The sequence below is a fragment of the Myotis nattereri genome (assembly GCF_964212035.1).
Source record: "Myotis nattereri genome assembly, chromosome: 8".
Lineage (NCBI taxonomy): Eukaryota > Metazoa > Chordata > Mammalia > Chiroptera > Vespertilionidae > Myotis > Myotis nattereri.
Window position 1 is genome coordinate 25,147,372 of NC_138083.1, and position 19,517 is coordinate 25,166,888.

General features: G+C 42.9%; 1 protein-coding gene across 1 annotated transcript in view; it reads right to left on the bottom strand.

The window, feature by feature from the left end:
• Positions 1-970: 970 nt before the first annotated feature.
• Positions 971-19,517, bottom strand: part of SLX4IP (SLX4 interacting protein) — a 188,803-nt gene continuing 170,256 nt past the window's right edge. Inside the window, exons 7-8 of the mRNA XM_081096785.1 lie at positions 3,483-3,583; positions 971-2,187 (exon numbers count right to left, since the gene is read on the bottom strand). Coding sequence (XP_080952911.1) covers positions 1,467-2,187; positions 3,483-3,583 — 822 coding nt within the window. The 3' untranslated portion in view covers positions 971-1,466. The remainder of the gene's footprint in view (positions 2,188-3,482; positions 3,584-19,517) is intronic.

The window sequence follows — 19,517 nt, forward strand, 5'->3', positions numbered from 1 at the left end:
AAGGAGACGTGGGGGGGATAGAATCAACTGAGAGAAACCACTGATTAGTCTTAGGCATGGACTTACACTGTCTGCGTCCATATTCTTACATTTTGTTGGGCTTTTTCTGCGAATTCCAACACTTTGGGGAATATACTGATTTTGCTTGTTACTAGGGAGGGGCTATTTCAAAGGACCACCCAATGTTGAACTGAAAAAAAGATGTAGTTGATGGGTGCTTTGAAGATGATTTCTTCCCTATTTTAGAATGAATGCAGTTACGAACGTCTTTAGTAGGTGTCCATCCAAAATAAGTTGTTGCTATGAGTCACTACGTGACATTTCAGCCAGCCCACTGGAGAGCTTAGTGGATATGACTGCAAATCGAAGACTCCTGTTTTGAAACTTAAACTGCCTGTGAAGCCTTCCAAATGGGAAACAGGAAACTCTGGCCATGGGGTTCCCTGCGGGTTCTAGTCCATTCTGAACCTAACCAAAATCTTAGAGGTAGGGGCAGGGACAGGCCTGAGCTACAAGCAAGAACAGGCTCTTGCCATGTCTTCTAGCGCTGGACCAAATTACCTGTGAAAGGTCTTGTGATTCTTAGGGTAAGTAACAGCTCTCTAGGTGCTGTGGCAGCTGTAACACCTAGGAACAGTGACTCACACACTGAGTTCAGGTGCTTCACAAGTGTGTACGTGTCCACATGTGGTCCAGCAGATGAGCAGGAGCCCACGCTCACCGGGCTGGTGAAAATAAATGCTAGGGAGTCTCCAGTTAGTATGGTGGGTCTGGACTGAGCATGTTTCAGAATCACTCAGTAGGTCTGAGGTGGGGCCCAAGCTCTGCGTTTCTAACACATTTTCTGACGATGCTGGTGCAGGACTAGCTGCTGAGAACCACCAGCCTGCTCCTTCATGGCCCCCCTACTCAACCAAGGAGCAGGAAGATACACTGTACCCAGTACCAACATGCCCTTCTTTTTTTCTTTAAATATTTTTATTGATTTCAGAGAGGAAGGTAGAGGGAGAGAGGGATAGAAACATCAATGATGAGAGAGAATCATTGGTCAATTGCTTCCTGTAAGCCCCCTAGTGAGCATTGAGCCGGCAACCCAGGGATGTGCTCTGACTGGGAATCGAACTGCGATAGGTGGATGCTCAACCACTGAGCAACACCGGCTGGGCTTCGCGCAGTTCTTCAGGAGGGGGGTCGTCTCTGACAAAGCGAAAGGATGTTTATCATTAAAATAATTTTCTGAAGGCAGTTACACAATTTGATGAGAAGGTAGCCATGTTGTTAGAACAAGCAGATAGGCTCCTGGAGGTGACTTCTTTGAAAGCTAACCCCAACAAAGAGATACATTTTTCTTTTTAAAAAAGTCATTCTAATTCCTTTGAAATCACAGCATCTACACATACTTCTCATTTTTCGCAGGTTTGGCCACTCTATCCCTCAACCACAACTTTGCAATCCTCTTTAGTAAGTCAGTGGCCTCTCTCAGACTTCTTCCTTTTTTTGGTTGGGCTGCCCTGGGTTGTAGCTAATCTTTCAGTGTTGGTGGCTGAGCCGGTTTGGTCGGCCTTCCCTGGCTCAATTTTCATAAGATGTCTGGAGGAGAGATTTTCCAAAACATGCAACTCTTCATTAGACATGGCTTTTGCCAAATCCTCTTTCAAAAGTAACCCCGGATCTGACAGCTCTGATGTTGGCAAAACCCTGACAGCTTTGCTTGTTCCCGCTCTCATTTCTCGCGGGAGGAATCGATCACTTCCAAGAGAGACTCGCTTGCAGTGGTCGGAGCCCTGCGCAGAGCCGCGGGGCCTGCGTTTCTGCTGTGCTCGGGCTCCTCGTGGACTTTGTTTTGGACCCGGTGCTGCTGACTCACAGCTCCAGACGGCGCTCCCGCTCTGAAGCCCCGTCTGTAACCACGCCCCAGGATGAGGTTTGTGCTGGCTGCCGGTGTCCTCTGGCTGGGTCTGATGAACATGTTCCAGCTTTTGAACAGAGAGCCCCCAGTGGCTCTCAGCTGCCTGTGTGCAATCCTCTGCTTGCCCTGAGGACTCCGGAGGGGCACTGGAGGAAGCCTGGCTGTCACCTCTTCTCACTGCCATCTCTGCAACCACTGAGTCACTCGATGTTCCCACAATGTCCCTGCTGCCCTGTGATTTGCTCATGCTGCTGCTTTTTGTTTCAGCTCTTTTCATGCTAAAAAAAAAAAAAAAAGACTTTGTTTTGTAATGCTGTAATGGCATGGTTTCCTCCAAATTCCCCTACCACATTTCCTTCGCCTGAAAAAGAAAGGCATGCACTGCCCCCTTCTCCCTATCTCCCGGCAAATCTAGAAGAATCCCCAAGTGTATGTTTGACTGCAGACTGGACCAAGCAATAGCCTTCACCTTTTCCAATACACTGGGATACACCAGGAAACACTTTATTTACTGATCCCTGGGTTATTGATGGAGTTAATATTTTAACGAAGGCAGACAGGTATTCATTTCAGATATTAAGGGTCAATTTGATACATTGACCTCCCTCCCCCAAAATAAATGCTCAAATACATCCAAAGCAGAGGTTGTGTTTATGTGTGTTTCTATGTGTATGTGTACAAAAACATGCTTACACACACACACACACACACACACACGATTTCTCTTTGTAAGTAAAATAATCTGGAATTTCTCTCAGGCCATTTCAAGGTATTACTCAAATATAAGCACCATTTAGCTGGTGTCCAGGCTTGTTCATTAACCACTGGAAACAGGATTCAGTTAATAAACCTTGAAATGTCCTGGAAGAAATTCCAGAGAGTATGTAAGGAGAGAGAATGGAAACATGGCAGACAAAAGAGTGTGTACACACACACACACATGCATCTTTTCTACAGCATACACAGCAGACAATGCAAACCTCACAGGTTGAAAATTACTTTGAGGGACAGGATAAAAGCTTCATGGGAAGAATTCAGAAACTAGAGACTGACTTCAACATATATTTGCAGGCTTGTGAATGGCAAGAAATTGCTAAACCACTGAACTCAAAACCTTGAAGCTGAAATATTTATTTTGGCTAAGCTTTAGTCTGGAGAGAAATATATAGATTCATGTTTGTACTGTTGCTTTCTGGGGCAGGAGGATTATGATAATTATGTTAGGGTCGGAACAAGCACCTTAGAAAAGGAATGCATTTTTTTTTAGAGCTGTCTGTAGTCACTCTGAAAGTTGTATGAAACACACCACCAACAGGTGCTTTTCATCTTCAAAGCGCTTGTAATTAATTAGTCCTTGCAACACACCTGTGAAGCAAGGCTTTGGTTCCTGTTGTCCAGAAAGCAAGAGAAAGAGAGGCAGGAAGGTGGAAGAGCAAGTATGTGACTTAAGGTAGGCTTGGTGCCAAGGGCTGTGATTAAGTTCCATGTACTCTTGTTGAATTCGCCATTTCATGTTATGTATCCACACACACAGACAGTCAAACACGAGGAAAAGGAAACACATTGGACCTACATTGCTTTCAGAACGCTTCTCTTGCGCTTTGCACTGGGAGGAAGTGGACCCTCTGCACACTCAGCAAAATAACCAGACGCTCCGTGGAGAGCTCTTCCTGTCTATTCCAAAAGATAACGAAGGTTCAAACAGAAATCTATCAGCTGGACAGGAGGAAAAGCCGTTATGCTCTGACCCGCCCAGTGAACACACTGATTTTTGTGAGGACTATATGAAACTGCTTAGTGTTAGGCTATTTGAATTTTTTAAAATCTACAACTTTTTGGTAAGTTGTCACTTCTTTTGGGCTCTCAGCACACACACTTCATACATTAATATGCACCACAAACATACAAGACTGTGATGGAAAGAATGTTGATTCCAAACCATCTGGGGATTCTTGGCCAATACACGGTATCTCTGAGCCCAAATCATGCTGATGCCCAGAGCCACGATGCCAGGCAGCAGCGTGTTTGCCAGCTCTGCTCTTCCAGAGAGGCCTGGTGGTGCAGTGGTCTGAACCTGATTATACTGAGAACTCCCCACATCGCCTCTTGTGATGAAAATACAGAATATGGCCTTTGCAACACTCAAGAATGCATCACAAGGTAAACCTTCTAACACTGGTACTTTAAAAACTAGAGTTTGAGAATCTCAGCTACTAAAAAACTGGGAGTGTTGTTTTTATTTTTTTCTTAAATGAACAGCATCACTATGGCTTTATATAATTCACAGAGTATCTGTCTACCTATCCTTATATATTCCCCTAGAAGCATCATTAGGAAGCAATTATAAAGTGTGAAAACCTCCCAACCTTCACCAATATTGACTCATTTCCTACTTTGGGATTGTTCCCTTTTTGCTAGCAAATAGATAATTCAGACAAAGCATTAACCTCTCTCATTTTCTGGGACGCCAAGTACCCTTCTCCATCAAATTCCACAGTAAAATGTTGCTGCCACAGGAACAGTTTTGGTAAATTATCATGAGTTCCTTGCATTAGACTTACATTGGAATGAACGATGACAGCCCCAGGGAGCCTGGGAGAGTCACTGGTGGAATGCCTGGGCGTCCCACATCCCATCACAGCCCTGCCTATGGTCTCAGACCTGGACCAGCGTCACCCAAAGTCATATCCAGTACAACTTACGTCAGTTTTAAGGGTTAGTGAACAAATTATTACAGGTCTTTTTGGATTATACTGCATTTTGATACTTCTCCCTTTCCCCCCTTCTAGGACTTACTAGTTGACCAAAAAGAACTACAGTTTGAAAGTTAAATGAGAGAGATTGAGAGAGATTGAGATTTATGTGTGAAACACTTCTAAACATGCCCTGTAAGTACAGTAGATTTTCCCCTTACAACCACACCCTGTAAGTGCTGTATTTTCAGAGCTGAACAATTAACATAAGGAGCATGAGTCAGGCTTTGAACAACTCTGTGGGAACCAGAAAGCCTTTTGCTATTAGGAATGATGTAAATTCCCCAAGGCTGGAAGAAGTCCACAATGGAAGGCAGACAGGGTCATAAATAACAACAATGGATACTGCGGGGAGCATAGAAAGTGGGATGCGTGATCGTGACACTTTGAGCCTCATACTGGCTTCAATCACACTCTCATGTATTTACTGTAAAACTTAGTTTGAAAAGCACTATGTATTTCCTATGGGAACTTCAAAAACTTCTTAAAGAAACAGGACGATCCCCTCTCATCCCAAATTCCTCAGATGACGAACAATGGGGGAAACGTCCTTGAAAGAAAAAGGACAACAGAAAAAGTGAGGGAGTGACAGACGGAAATGTCCAGTTCAAAAAGTGCAAAACCTGTGTCTTCGTTTAAAAAAAAAAAAAAGAGGAAAGAGAAAGAAGAAAGAAAAGAGGCAAGGCGGACTCACACAAATTAAAACCACATTTGACAATTTGTTGAAGGAGGCATATTTACATTTGTATGAAGACTGGGTGGGCAGGGAGAAAAAGATTAGGCTCCTTCGGCCCTTGAACTGTCAGGTCTCATTAGAAAGCTCTCACTCTTGCATGTCTAGGGTCAATTCATTCCCTTTGTCACTAACTCGCAGCCCTGGTGCCCCCCAGACAAGTCCTCCAGAGGAAGCACTACCACCTGGGAACCGGACTTCCCAGGCCAGTCATCCTGATTACTAACAGCCTCTCACATCTGGCATCAAAATGCAATCCATGGCTTATCCAGAGGCAAAACTCTCAGGTGCAGACAGTGTGCTGGGGTTTTAAGTGCCTCTCAGGCATCCCCGGATGACACTCCTTTCTGGATTCTGCCCTGATAACTTCTACCAAGAATACAGAAAAACACCAACATAATTCAAAAGGATACCAGTTGGCCATCCAAAGCACCCCATGGGTATTTAAGAAACAGGTTAACCAAGATGACCTCTTTGGGCCTGCATGAATGAGTCCTCAGAACCTGGAAGCTAGCTTCGAGTCTGCCAAGGAATAAACTTCTGCAAATGTCATTTCCTAGGGCAAGGCCACCAGCCCCAGAAGGAGTCTAATCTAGGCATACCCTCCTTGGCAGCTTGAGCAGACCAGGCAGACTTCCAGACAAGTGGTCAGGCCTTGTGCCCCTGCTTGGGGATGGTCTGGAGACCAGGGAGGCACCCTGAGGTAGAGGACAGCCAAAGCATATGTGTCACAGTACAGGTCCAAGGGGGAGGTGCAGTAGGTTAGAATCTGAGTCTGATCATGGCTGACATTATCCCAGTGCTGTCTGGTCTGACCTGGGAAACACATTCTCAATTTCTGGACAGCAAGGACTGCAAAGACATCCCCACCAGGGTGAGCTGGGGAACTAAGACTCACTTCCTGCCTCTAGTTCGAGCATGAGCAAGGTTGAAATGTAGTTATAAACACTGGTTGATACTCAAGTTACAAAGGCAAGTTGAAATTGTGAATAAATCCAGGCATTCACTCCACAGTGACTTACTGAATACTATTTTCACTCCACAGTATACTTACAGAATACTGTTGAATTAACCTGGGATGGGGGGAGAAGCTGGCCCAAAAAGACATAAAGCACCTGCTCCTGAGTTTATTACCTCCTCGAGGAGTCCATAAAACACAGCTGGGCTCCCAAAGGCTAGTGAGAAGACTGGCTAGCAGACTCAGTATCAGAAGCACTGAGAGGTTTTTTTAAAAAAATAGATTCCCAGGACCCATCCCTGGAAGTTCTGATTCACAAAATCTGGGGTGGGGCTAAGAGATCTATATGTAGGTTCCTAGGTAATTCAAGAACTGCTGATTCACTGGAAACAATATTCAACCAAGCAGAGAAATGTAACAAATGTAAACTGGTTCAATGAGGCAGCATTTGCCAAGTGTGGTCCAGTTACCTCAGACATCAAAATCAACTGGGGAGCTTGATAAAAAATGTCCTGGGTTCTCCCGCAGAATCCACTGTGTTCGCCTCTCTGGGGGTGAGGTCAGGGCAAGTGCATTTTAGTAAAGCGCCCCAGTGATTCTGATGCCCAGCAGAATTAAACTTCTGTCCGAAAGGGACCAGGAATGGATAACTGAGCAGAGTTCAGCAGAACCACTGAACTCTGCACCAGGCACTGTGAGGACCTTGTGGAAAAGGCCAAGACCCACAGAAACAGGCCCTGCTCTCATGAAAACACCCTCCCAATGGGGAAGACAAGAAACAAACAAGCCTATGTTAGGTGATGGTGACATTAGGAAGAAAATAACCCTCTAAAGGGTCATGGGGTGCTGTTTTAGATGTGGTCAGGGAGGGTGGTGGTAGCTAACAAGGTGAGCTTTACCCAGAGACTCGAGTGGAGAGAACAAGCCAGGTAAACATATAGGACAGGGCATTTCAGGCAGGGAGAAGCATGAACACTCAGGCTGTGAAGACAAAGAGTGCCTGGAAGCAGGGAAAACAGGAAAGCAAATCAGAGGAAGGGGTCAGTGAGCAGGTAAGAGGGGTACGTGTGTGTGCGCGCGTACGCGCACATTAGTGGTAGTAGGGGTGGCAAATCGTGCATAGCTTTTTTAAGGACAGCATATTTTATTGTGAGGAAGTTTCCAAGAAGAAAATGGACTTGATATTTTAAAAGGATTATCTTGGCTAAGAAAACAATCTCATTTACAATTGCCTCAGAAAAAAACCCCGAAACACCTAGGAATAAATTTAATCAAGGATATAAAAGACCTATACTTGGAAAATTATAGGATATTGAAAAAAGAAACTGAGGAAGATACAAATAAGTGGAAGCATATGCCATATTCATTGATGGAAGATTTAACATCGTTAAATATTCATACTACCCAAAGCAATTTGTAGATTCAATGTGAAGATACCAATGGAACATTTCACAGAACTAGAACCAATATTCCAAAAATGTATATGGAACCATAAAAGACCCCAAACAGCAACAGTGATCTTGAGAAAGAAGAACAAAGTTGGAGGAACCACACTGCCTAATATCAAATTATACTACAAGGCCATTGTAATCAAAACAGCATAGTACTGGCATAAAAATGGGCATATAGATAAATGGAACAGAATAGAGAGCACAGAAATAAACCCACACCTTTATAGTCAATTAATATTTGACAAAGGAGACAAAAACATACAATGGGATTAAGATAGTCTATTCAATTAATGGTGTTGGGCAAATTTGACAGATATATGCAAAGAAAAAGTTGACGACCTTCCTAAACCATACACAAGAATGGTTTAAAGACTAAAAATGGATTGAAGACTTAAATGTTAGACTCGAAACCCTAAAAATCCTAGAAGAAAACATAGGCAATAAGATCTTGAACACTTTTCATAGCAATATTTTCTTCTGATATATCACCTTGGGCAAGTGAAATAAAAGAAAAAAAATAAACAAAATGGGATTACATCAAACTAAAAAGTTTTTGCACAGCAAAGGAAACCATTAACAAAATGAAAAGACACATCACTGAATGAGAGTACATATTTGCCAATGATATATCTGATAAGGGGTTAATATCTAAAATATATAAAGAACTTATACAACTCAATACCAGGAAGACAAACAACCTAATTAAAAAATTGGCAAGGACCTGAATAGACATCCTTCCAAAGAGGACATACAGATGGCCAACAGACATATGAAAAGATACTCAACATCACTAATCATCGAGAAATGCAAATTACAACCACAAAGAGATATCACATCACATCTGTCAGATGACTATCATCAATAAATCAAGAAATGACAAGTCTTGGCGAGGATGTGGACAAAAGGGAACCCTTGTGCACTGTTGATGGAAATGCAGACTAGTGCAGCCACTGTGTAAAGCAATATGGAGTTTCCTCAAAAAACCAAAAATCGACCTCCCATTTGACCCAGCAATTCCACTTCTGGGAATATATCCAAAGAAACCTGAAACATTAATTCGAAAGAGTATATTCACCCCTATGTCACTGCAGCATTACTTACTATAGCCAAGGTCTGGAAGCAGCCCAAGTGTCCATCAGTAGACAAGTGGATAAAAAGATGTGGTACATTTACACAATGAAATACTACTCAGCTATAAAAAAAGAAAGAAATCTTATCCTTTGCAACAGCATGGATGGACCTGGAGATTATTATGCTAGGTGAAATAAGCCAGCCAGAGAAAAACAAGTAGCATATTATTTCACTCATATGTGGAATCTAATGAACAAAATAAACTAACAAACAAAATAGAAACAGAATCATGGAAAGAAAACAAATTGACAGCTGTCAGAGGGGAGGGGGAATTCAGGGTTGGGTGGAAAAGGTGAAGGGATTAAGCAAAAAACAAACAAACAAAAAACCCTCATAGACACAGACAAGAATATGGTCAATATCACAGGGAAAGGTGGTGGGGGGACATAGATGAGAGTAAAGTGGGGATAAAGGGTGATGGAAGGAGCCTTAACTTGGGGTGGTGAAACACACAATATAATACAGATGATGTATTATAGAACTGTACACCTGAAACCTATATAATTTTATTAACCAATGATATCTCAAAAAAATCAATAAAAAAGGATTACCCTGGGTTCAGTAGAAAGACAAGGTGGAAGCAGGGAGACCAGTGATGAGACCACTGCAATACTCCACTCAGAGATGATGGGTCTTAGGGGAGGTTGGATGTGGTGAGAAGTGGTTAGATTGGAAATAAAATTTGAAGGGAGACCCAACAGAATGTGCTGATCAATCCTATATAATAAAAGGCCAGCGACCATAACAGCGTAACGACCAGAACAACCGATCGACTAGTCGCTATGAGGTGCATTGAGCACCTCTCGGTCCCTCCCCACAGCCCGCAGGCTTTGATCGCTGGATGGCCAACGGGGAATCATGGAGAACTGAGGTGGGTGGCAGTGGGACGGGACTGGTGACTGGCGAGCAGGAGGAACGGCCAACCTCTTGGTCCCTCCCGCCGGCCCACAGGCTCCGATAGATCGCCAGATGGAAAAAGAGGAACCAGGATGGGTGTTGGTGGTGGGACAGGACTGGGGACTGGTAAATGGGCAGAAGATGGCCCTGATTGCAGGCTGGGCCTAGGGACCCTACCCACGCACAATTTCGTGCGCTGGGCCTTTAGTTGAATATAAGAGGTGAGAGAAGAAAAAAGGTAAGATTGACTCCAAGATCTATGGTTTAAACAACTGGATGATGAAAGTTACCCTTCACCAATACAGGAAGAACAGGCTCAGGGAAGTGGAACCAAGAAATCAATTTTAGGTATGTAAACAAAAGTTATGAGTCCTCCTGGACATCTGAACGGAGAGGCTGAGCAGGCAGTTAACATACAGGTTGCAGGCAGAGAGAGGTCTGGGTTGCAGACACAAAGCTGGGAAATCAGCAGAGATGGTATTTAAAGGCATCAGTCAAAATGAACTCCACTAGGGAGTGAGTCTGGATGAGAGAGGAAAAAAAAAAGTTGAGAATGAGGACTATTCGGGAAAGGAGACTAAGAAACTGACAGCAGGAAAGAGAAACATCAAGATAACAGCATGTCCCCAGAGGCAAGAGAAGAAAGTGCTTCATTGAAAGTGACAACTTGTGTCAAATGCTGCTGAATGGTTAGATGTGAAAACTGATCCTAGAAGTTGACTCAACAAAAGGTGTTTTTGGTCAGCTGCTGGAACCCGAGCCTACCCGAATGGTTTCAAGAGTGAAGCAGAGGCAAGTGGAAACCAGAACTCTCCAGTACAAATGTATCATGCGTGGTACATGTAACTTCAAGTTTTATACAGACCCATTGCAAAAGTAAAAGGAAATTGGTAAAATTAAATTTCAATAATGCATATTATTTAACTCAATATATTAAATATCATTATTGTAACGTGTGATCAATTTAAAAAATCAAGATATTTTGACTTTTATACTAAGACTTTGAAATCTGGTGTGTATTTTACACTTAGAGTACATCATCTCTGACTTGTGAAGTGGCTGGAGTGTTGGCCAGCACAGGTCTAGACAACACCTTTGAAGGATTTGCAGTAAAAAGGAGGAGAGAAATGGGCTGGGAGCTGGATTAGAGGTGGTGGCTAATGGATAGTGAGTCAGTGATGACTGAAACAGGCATTTGGAGAGATGTGATCAGCTACCGTGTGCCAACCTCTGACTGTGTGTCAGGCACTATTTCATGAACTCACCAATGTTGCCTTCAAACAACTTGGGTGAAGCAAGTGATTTATTATTGCCACCCTCCAGGGACCTGATTCAACATAAACAAACAGCACGGGTGACAATGCCACGTTCATCTGACCAATGAGGCTTCTGCTGGGATAATCTTGGGGCCCACGCTGAAGCACCTGGCTGCTTCATGGGACATCCACGTTAGTCTAGGTTGGAATAGAGGGGGACACATCCTAGGAAACATGATATCAGGCTGCTGGTCACTGCAAGTGCCCTCTGTATGCCCCCTTACAGCTCACCCCAACCACCCTGCCTGCCTCCTAGAGCCTCCACAGCACAGCTAGAAGCTAACCCACCAAACTCTTATTTTCAGGATTGCAGAACATCCTGCCTAATGTGAAGGCAATGGAGGGAGGAGGGGAAGAAAGCTCTTCACTGCTAGTGAAGAATTTCTCACGGCAGTACTTAACGCAGTGATGCTGTGGTACTCTCAGCCCTTCTTGTCTTTGGGGAGTTGAGTCTACTCATGGTCATGTACATGAGTTTCTTCTAATTCTGTTTTATTCAAATAAAAATAATTAATAAGCCAACCAGAAAAATTTAAAAGTAGGTAATTCACAGAATATTAGAACACATAGTTTGAGGTCACATTCTAATCATTACTGTTTCTGAATTCCTTATGATCACATCTGCTGAGAATGTTATACCCAGAGTTGATCAAATCAGGTTAACACCTGGGAGGTGAGAGGTGAAGCCCAGAGGCGAGGGGGTGGAGAAAAAGGCATGGCACTCCTTGATTGCTTGTCCCAGAGCCAGTTTCTCAACCCACTGATGGCTGGTTTCTCATCTACCTTTCAGGGTTCTTTGGGAAGTTTAAATGTGGTGAGGTACACAAAGTACACTTTGGAAACTGGAAAGCACTAAACACATTTGGAAAAGAAAACTCCAAACCTACACAAACCGTTTGGGGTTTGTAAGAAGGCAAAGGATGCCTTGCATTTGTAGGGAACTTCATGAGTCAAGTCCTTTACCCCATATCTCATCGGCGTCTTACTGAGTATTCGGCAGACAGGTATTGTCTCTGGATCACAGACTAAGAATGAGACCCAGAGACCAGGTGTCCAAGGCAGCACAGGCAGCTAGGGGCAGCACCGAGCTGAGGCCTGGCCCTGCGCAGTGTTCCCCACTGTGCCTGGTGGGTCACTGCCCTGGTGGTTAGAGGTGGAGCTGTAGAGAGAGCACAGGACTGAGTCGTCCATGGGTCCAGCTCCCTCTCGGTCACTATCTCACTGTGAGATCTGGATACGCCACTTATCTTCTCTGAGCATCAGTTTCCTCACCTATAAAAAAAGGGGTAGTAATATCTTGGTAGTGGATACTCCTTCACTTCCTGAAAATAATACTCAGATTATCTTCTGGGAAATCATGTCCCCAATGTCCATCCAATATCCACGCATTTCAGGAGGCCTTTGTTTCTATGCCTGACTCCAGAATTGGGCCTGTGACCCAGTCCAGGCCAATCAGAGTGCAGAATTCATGAGCTGCAAAGACATGCATGACCTACAGGTGGCCTGGGAAGAGGCCCACTCTCTTTTCCAATGGACCTGGAGCTGCCAGGAACGACTACCACATACAGGCTGAGAATGAAGCCAACAAAGCAAAAGGCAGACCCAAAAAGTGGTGAGAAACAGTCTTGGTGATATTATTTGTGCCTCTGATCAAGCTATACCTGAATCCTAGACTTTTGAGGCACATGAGCCAAAAACCTTCCTTTTTTGCTAAGCCATTTTAAGTTGGCCTTCCTGTCCCTTGAAAACTACAGGGTTCAAGACTGATACAATCTCTTCTCAGGTTTGTTGCACTGAATAAGTTATTGTATGCAACAGCCCTCTGCAAACAATAAAGCTCTTTTGCAAACAATAAAAGCAGAGTAAAAGTAATATATTATCAGCTCACTTGGGGGCCAAAAATAATAATAAAATATAAAGCTGGAACTACTTTCCATGCTTTTTGACTTTATATTATGACAAAAAGAAAGTTATTTTTGAATGTTAGTGGGATGCTTAATGATTTTCAGGAGCATCAATGTTCTGAAATGTGGCGAATGGCTGAGTTATATAGAAAAGCAGCCCAAGAAGAGCAAGAAATATGACGACCGCAGTGTTAGACCATGATGCCAGGTGACCATGCAGAAGCCACACATCTTAAAATGAGGAAGAGGTCTCTTTCCCAAATTTCACTTCTGCTATTTTCTTAAATTATTTAATAATTAATAAGTTATGGGATTGGAAAGGGCAAAACAGGTGGGAGAGGATAATAATGAGCCATGAAAAGAAGTAGAGAAATACATAAGAGTATCGACTCCAAAGAATTGAAGCAAAAAGAGGAAAGGAAAAGGTAAGTGGTATCTCGTGAATTCCACTGTGGACTGACGTTGTTTTCTCTAACGGTGATAACGATAGAGGACATTTGTACTGAGGTAACAAACAAACAAACAAAAAGGCACTGGGTATAGGGACCAAGCCCCTGGTAAATGAGTCCTCATTAGATTCCCACGAGGCAGACGTGACCTTCCCATTTCAGCGACGAGGAAACTGGTGCCCTATAAGGCCGGGCTGTCTGCCCAGTTCCCACAGTGACGGGCAAGGCTTTCGCTGCACTTGATTTCTCTGGCCCAGTCCCTCTCCAGAGCCCTCCATTCTCTGCCTCCCTCTGAGAGGAAGTGGAGCTCAGCCTGCTGAGGCTGCTGCCGTGTGGGCTAGTAGGTACTCTACTGGTTTTCTTCTTTAATATATTTTTTAAAGTTTTGTTTTCTTCTGAATTGATGACTACAAAACTGTCTTGTAAGTCTAGGGAAGTGCAAATAAGTAGTTGCAAAAATGTTAACCTGAAAATAATATCAGTGAAAAAAATCAAGGAAGTTATTTTGTAGGAAGTACACATTTCACAGGGATTTTCCAGTTTATATTCACCTACCCTCACAACCCTAAAAATAAATCCTGAACAACCTTAGGCCCCACAGTTGGGTCTCTGGTGCCATATAAGTGTGACAAAATTTGGATTTTCAGAAAAATTGTAAGTTTGGGGTCAGCACTTCTTAAAGATGAGAAAATTTACTGGCCACTCAAGAACTGAATGAAAGCTATTTAACTTTGACTAGAAAAACATAAAAATACATGTAACTTTTTTTTTCAGTTTCAGGGAATTCATGAATCATAGGTTAATAATGCGCAGTTTAAAAGTAGAAGGGAAATATCTGTGAGAAAGAGAGAAACTTAATGGGAACTTGCCCCAGGCAGAGCTAGCCCACCTTTGGGGGGAGGGGTCAATTTATTAAAAAATACCGCCCTCACAGAAGCCAGGGGTTGAAAATGCCAACACCTGCAGGAAGGTTGCCACCTTCATTTAGGTGATAATCTTTCCCCTAACACCTGCTGTTGGCGGAGCATGTGGGCCTGCACAGGATAGGAGAGGAGAGCTGGGTGAGCATGGAGCCAGCTACACAGGTAGCAGGGCTGGCCGAAAGAGGGCCCACTGTGGCCCTGCTCACCAGGGAAGAGCTGTCATAGCCAGAGAGAAGACGTCACGCATAACTGTCTTATTTCAAAATTCTGTCCAGAGCTGGCCTGCTGCCCAGGGATGCAGAGGCAATAGCTCTTCCCACTTCCCTTGAACACAGACAGCAAGACCCCCCTTTTTCCAAAACTCCAATCTCACTAGTCTGGGAACCTCACTGCATTTATGAGACTGTTTCCTTGGGAAAATGAGTACCGAATTCTAAATCATCTGTTCACTAATGAACTTTCCAAACATAATCCAGTCGCATGCTGAACTCTGTGCTGTCACTGTGGGTGTTCTGATGATCACGTACGCTTTTAGGAATTCGGGCCTGAGAAGCCTGCTGTCTCCAAATTCCTATGTACCTTAGAGAAGTTCGTGGGTCCTTCCTCCATAACCATACCTCAGTGTGAGTCCACTGGCAGCCTCTGGAAATAAAAGGCATTGTAGCTGGGCGGTCTCTATTCTGCCCCCTTCTCTGGGTGTTAGTTAACGGAGTTCTCACTGAAAGTCATGTGTTTATGCTCTTAATATATCCCCCTGGATGAATGCATTCCATCACTTACTTGCTGGCTAAATAGAGTTTTATCATTTAACTTTTTGGTACTTCCGTTTTTATAGCTGCAAAATGAACCTGAGCTGGCAAGTGGAGACAAAAAATGAAGGTGCTGAGCCTCTTGGTAAAATATGTACAAATGAATATTATTAGGTATTTTTATCATTTCTAGCAGGGAGAAATAGCAATCTGCTAATCTGGTATTAATGGCATTTAAGTTAACTCCTCTTAGGAGATAATGGAAATGGTGATGATGATAATTAATACTGCATAAGTGCTTTCGAGTTTATAAGACATTTTTATATTCATTATCTCACTTGATCCTTAGAAAAAGCTGGGAAGGCATCACTTTTACCTTTGCTTAACAAGTCAGGGGACTGGTGCTCCCAGAAGCCAAACGATTTGTCATCCCGTGGGTGAGAGCAGAGGCAGTGGTCAAAGCAGGTCTTTTACTTTGAAGTCTGATCCCATTTCCACTTGTTCTATTCCCCACAGTGGTTTTCCTAATTTGATCTATCAACTAAGTGGTCACCAAAGGGAGATTAGAGGTCTCTGCATAAGTAAAGGTACATTATGGGGAGAAAAGCACGAAGGGTTAAAGGGCTCGGATACATTCTATCCTATTCCAACTCAGCAAAGGGCAGGTTTCTGTGGAGCCCTAGAGGAGACGACATGAACCATCTCATTTAGAAATACCATTGGCTTAGCATTTAGGAGAATTTTATTATTTAAAAAGAACAAAACCTTAGGTGACTGTAACAATATAAGCAAAGGATAGTTCATCTTTAAAAAAGTGACTTCATCTGAGAAAACCTTTTTCTTATCTTCTCTGTCATAGCCTAGAAAAAATGTTCTAGACAGACCAAGCCAACCAAGAACAATTTCGTCTCCATCACCAGCATTTCATTAAGATCATCCACCTGTGCGTCCACACAAGGGCCGGTGGGTGACAGTTCCATCCCTATTCGAGGAAAACTGCCCATCTACAGGCCCTTCTGGGGTGTGGCCCTAATCCGTTCCATAACTACTTGTTAACAGTGTGTTCTGACCCTGAGCACGGGCCTCAGCTGACTGAAAAAGGGAACGTTACACAGCACAGGGAGGCAGCGGGCAAGATGGAGAGCCTCAGTTTAGTCCTGTTGCTACGGGGGCAAAAGGAGCCTTGTGTCTAGAGAAGCCCCTTGTCATGTGTGTCCCAACACTGAGGCCCCATGTGCACCGGCAGACAGAGCACGCCTATTCCCCTGAACCTGAAAACCATAATTAGTACAATCCTGGTCAATATGCAGAATAAAAAGGAGCTCGCATCACAAACTAAATTTCATAAAATTACCCGAAGAAAATATTAGTAAACATTTATCCAATTAAAACAAAACAAAACACAAGACACCAAGATCATCTAAGGCAGTCATCATTGTGGAAAACATAAAATTGAGGACATAGACACCTACCACACAGCAATGTCATGAAGGGTAAATTTTAAACTCACTAAAAGTTACTTTCCTTGCAATGTAAGAAGTTTTTATACAATAAGGAGTTTGTAAAATACAAAAATACTAATAGAAAAATGGACACAAAGAGAATTCACAGTGCAGAGGTCCTATCTGAATTAAATACACACTGACCTCAGTAATCAAGTATGAAGTATGGAGGGGTACAGAACAGATCACTGACAGAGGCTATCTTTGGATTGGGAGTTGTGGACAATTTTTACTGTCTTTGTATATATTGGGAGTCTAAACACTTTCACACAATTAACATGTACAATTTTGGTAAGCAGTTATTAAGTAAAAAACTAAATTCAAAACACTATGGGGAATGTGAAATATGGAAACTGCCTCTTCCCACTCAAGGAACATTTCTTAGTGCTACAGGCAGCTCCTGTTTATGGCTCCCATGTAATTTACCACCGTATTGTTTAGGAAATACAATAAGATGAGAAGAATGGAATCTTACAAAGACTATATATATATATATATATATATATATATATATATAACCTGGAAAAAATACACTACTTAATTTTTTAATACAAAAAAGTTCTTTTCTTGAATGATCTGATTTATACTTAAGCAAAATTTGTCGTATGAAAGTTAAGTAATTCTCTCATTGGGGTGCATAAGTTAGTGCATAGTCAAAGTGGTATTTTATTTCTTGTATTCTAAAAACTTAAAGACTAAAATTTCTACTTATTTGTAATTTCTATTTGTCTTTCCTAAGATAAAATATAACCCTACTCCGATTTTCTTTTCATCATGGTTTTTTAAGCTACAAGGAACGTTCTCTTTTGTGCAAAATAATTTTATGGGTTTTATTCAGCAACATGTTCATTGCTTCCTCTGACAGAAATTCGGTGTGAGAAAGGATTTTTGAGGTAATCGGACACCCCCCCCTTGACTGAGAAGGGGGCTAAGGCCCACAGAGGCTCAATTACGCACAGCTGAAGAACACGAAAGCCAAGCTAAAAACAACCCAGGCCAGGGCAGTTTATTGCTGCTTTAGTCTCCTTTTCATTTCAATTATATACTCATAAACTAGAAGGAGAGTTCTTTAGTGTTAAAAAGTTGTGTGACTTAGGAGAAGTGTTCAATTTAGTGCCTGTCAGGACGTGCCGGTAATCTCACCGACGTGATGCTACAGCGAGGACACAGGGCTGTGTGGCTGCGGTACGTCTGCACAATCTGGACCGTTATTCTCACAGATTGGGCACAACACATATGAACCTAAATATCTTATGTACAGACTCACTTTTAGATAGCACTAGTACTAAATGTCACTTTTTAAATTTCCAGGAGAATCAGACTCTTACAGCTTAGGTTTAAAAGTAAGAAAGTAACTTAGAATTTTGGACTTTGCTTCCAAAAGGCAGACAGGATCCAACTGTACCAGGGAGGTTCAGAATGGATATCCTTCCTGGTTCAGTAGGATCCTGAGGCTCTGTTTGAATTACATTTTTAGGTCACGAGGATAACCTTCAGTGCCCTTGATCTGCCAAACTGTAAGCTCCTTGAGGGTAAGAGCACTTTCTTATTTTTCTTAGTTGCCCCAGGGCCCACCAGAGCTCCTAGTGTAGAGCCACTTTTCACCAAATTATATAAAAGGTGATGGTAAGAGCAGATGGGAAGGGTCTCAGGAGATTAGGAGTGGCTGTACGCAATGCTCTGTGAGACAGTAGCTTTATGCTGAACCTGAAATGTTCCAGATATATACATATAGAAATAACTTGTGGTTATTTGACAATAAATTTATTACTTTATAAAGTTATTGCTTTGGTTATTATTGGTTATTTACTTTAATAGAAAAGTAATGAAAATAATAAATAATTTTGAATTTCCCAAAGGCTCCTGGGCTTTACATCTGAGAAAGAAGTTTCTACACAGGGACTTGGGTTTGTCAATATGAAAGAGAATACTGTTGGAATGAAATAAAGTGAAGTGCAATACAAAATTCTATTTCATGCTCTTCATATTTCTAAGGGAAAGAAGGCGAGGGGGGAAAAAAAACTAAGGTACAAACTCCCGAAATGACTCCCCAGCTCCATTTCTAGCGATAGGTCAAAAATTGAACCTACAAGAGCTTCAAGATTTCTTATGAGAAACTGTAGTAAGAAAAATACAATGACTCATCTCATAATAATGCCCTTTCTTCCCAAAGTACACATCACAATTCCCACATCCCTGGCACAAGAGTACGCGGTGCGGAGCTATTGCAACATGAGGTAGCTCCCTGCACCAACGTCCCTCAGTGGACAGCGGGGAACAGACCTCCCTGGAGCTGCGGGGGTCAGGGGGCAGCATGGCTGTGCTCATTCTGCACCCGTCCCTCCAAAGAGGGGGATCACTCCCTTTGTACTGCTTCGTCTGCAACAGCGGTTCTTTTGTGCAGCCGCCTTTTTAAGAATGAGGAGCGATGTGCAGCTGGCTTCCTTGCGCACAGCAGTTCTGAATAGGCTCCCCCAGATTTCCTCACCAACTGTCACTTAGACACCGAGGACCAAAAAGGACAGAAGAAAAGACGAAGGAAAGGGAATCTGCGACTCAAGGCTACGGCATGAGTAAGGAGCGCAGGCTGCTGCTCGGTACTGGCTCAGGCCTCCTGTGGCTGGGAAGAGAGAGTTCAGTAAGCAGTTACAGGAAAGTAACTGAAGCTTATTGCCAAAGAAGTATCTCCAATTAGGCTCCTTAGGAAGCCAATCCCCCAGGCCTCGCCCAGTCAGATGTTCCTTGAGAATAACTACCAAGAGAAAATGAGGTGGATCCTGCCCTGTGGCAAACAGCAATGTAAACTGATAAAAGATTTCAAAGCTCTATAGAAAATGGAAGT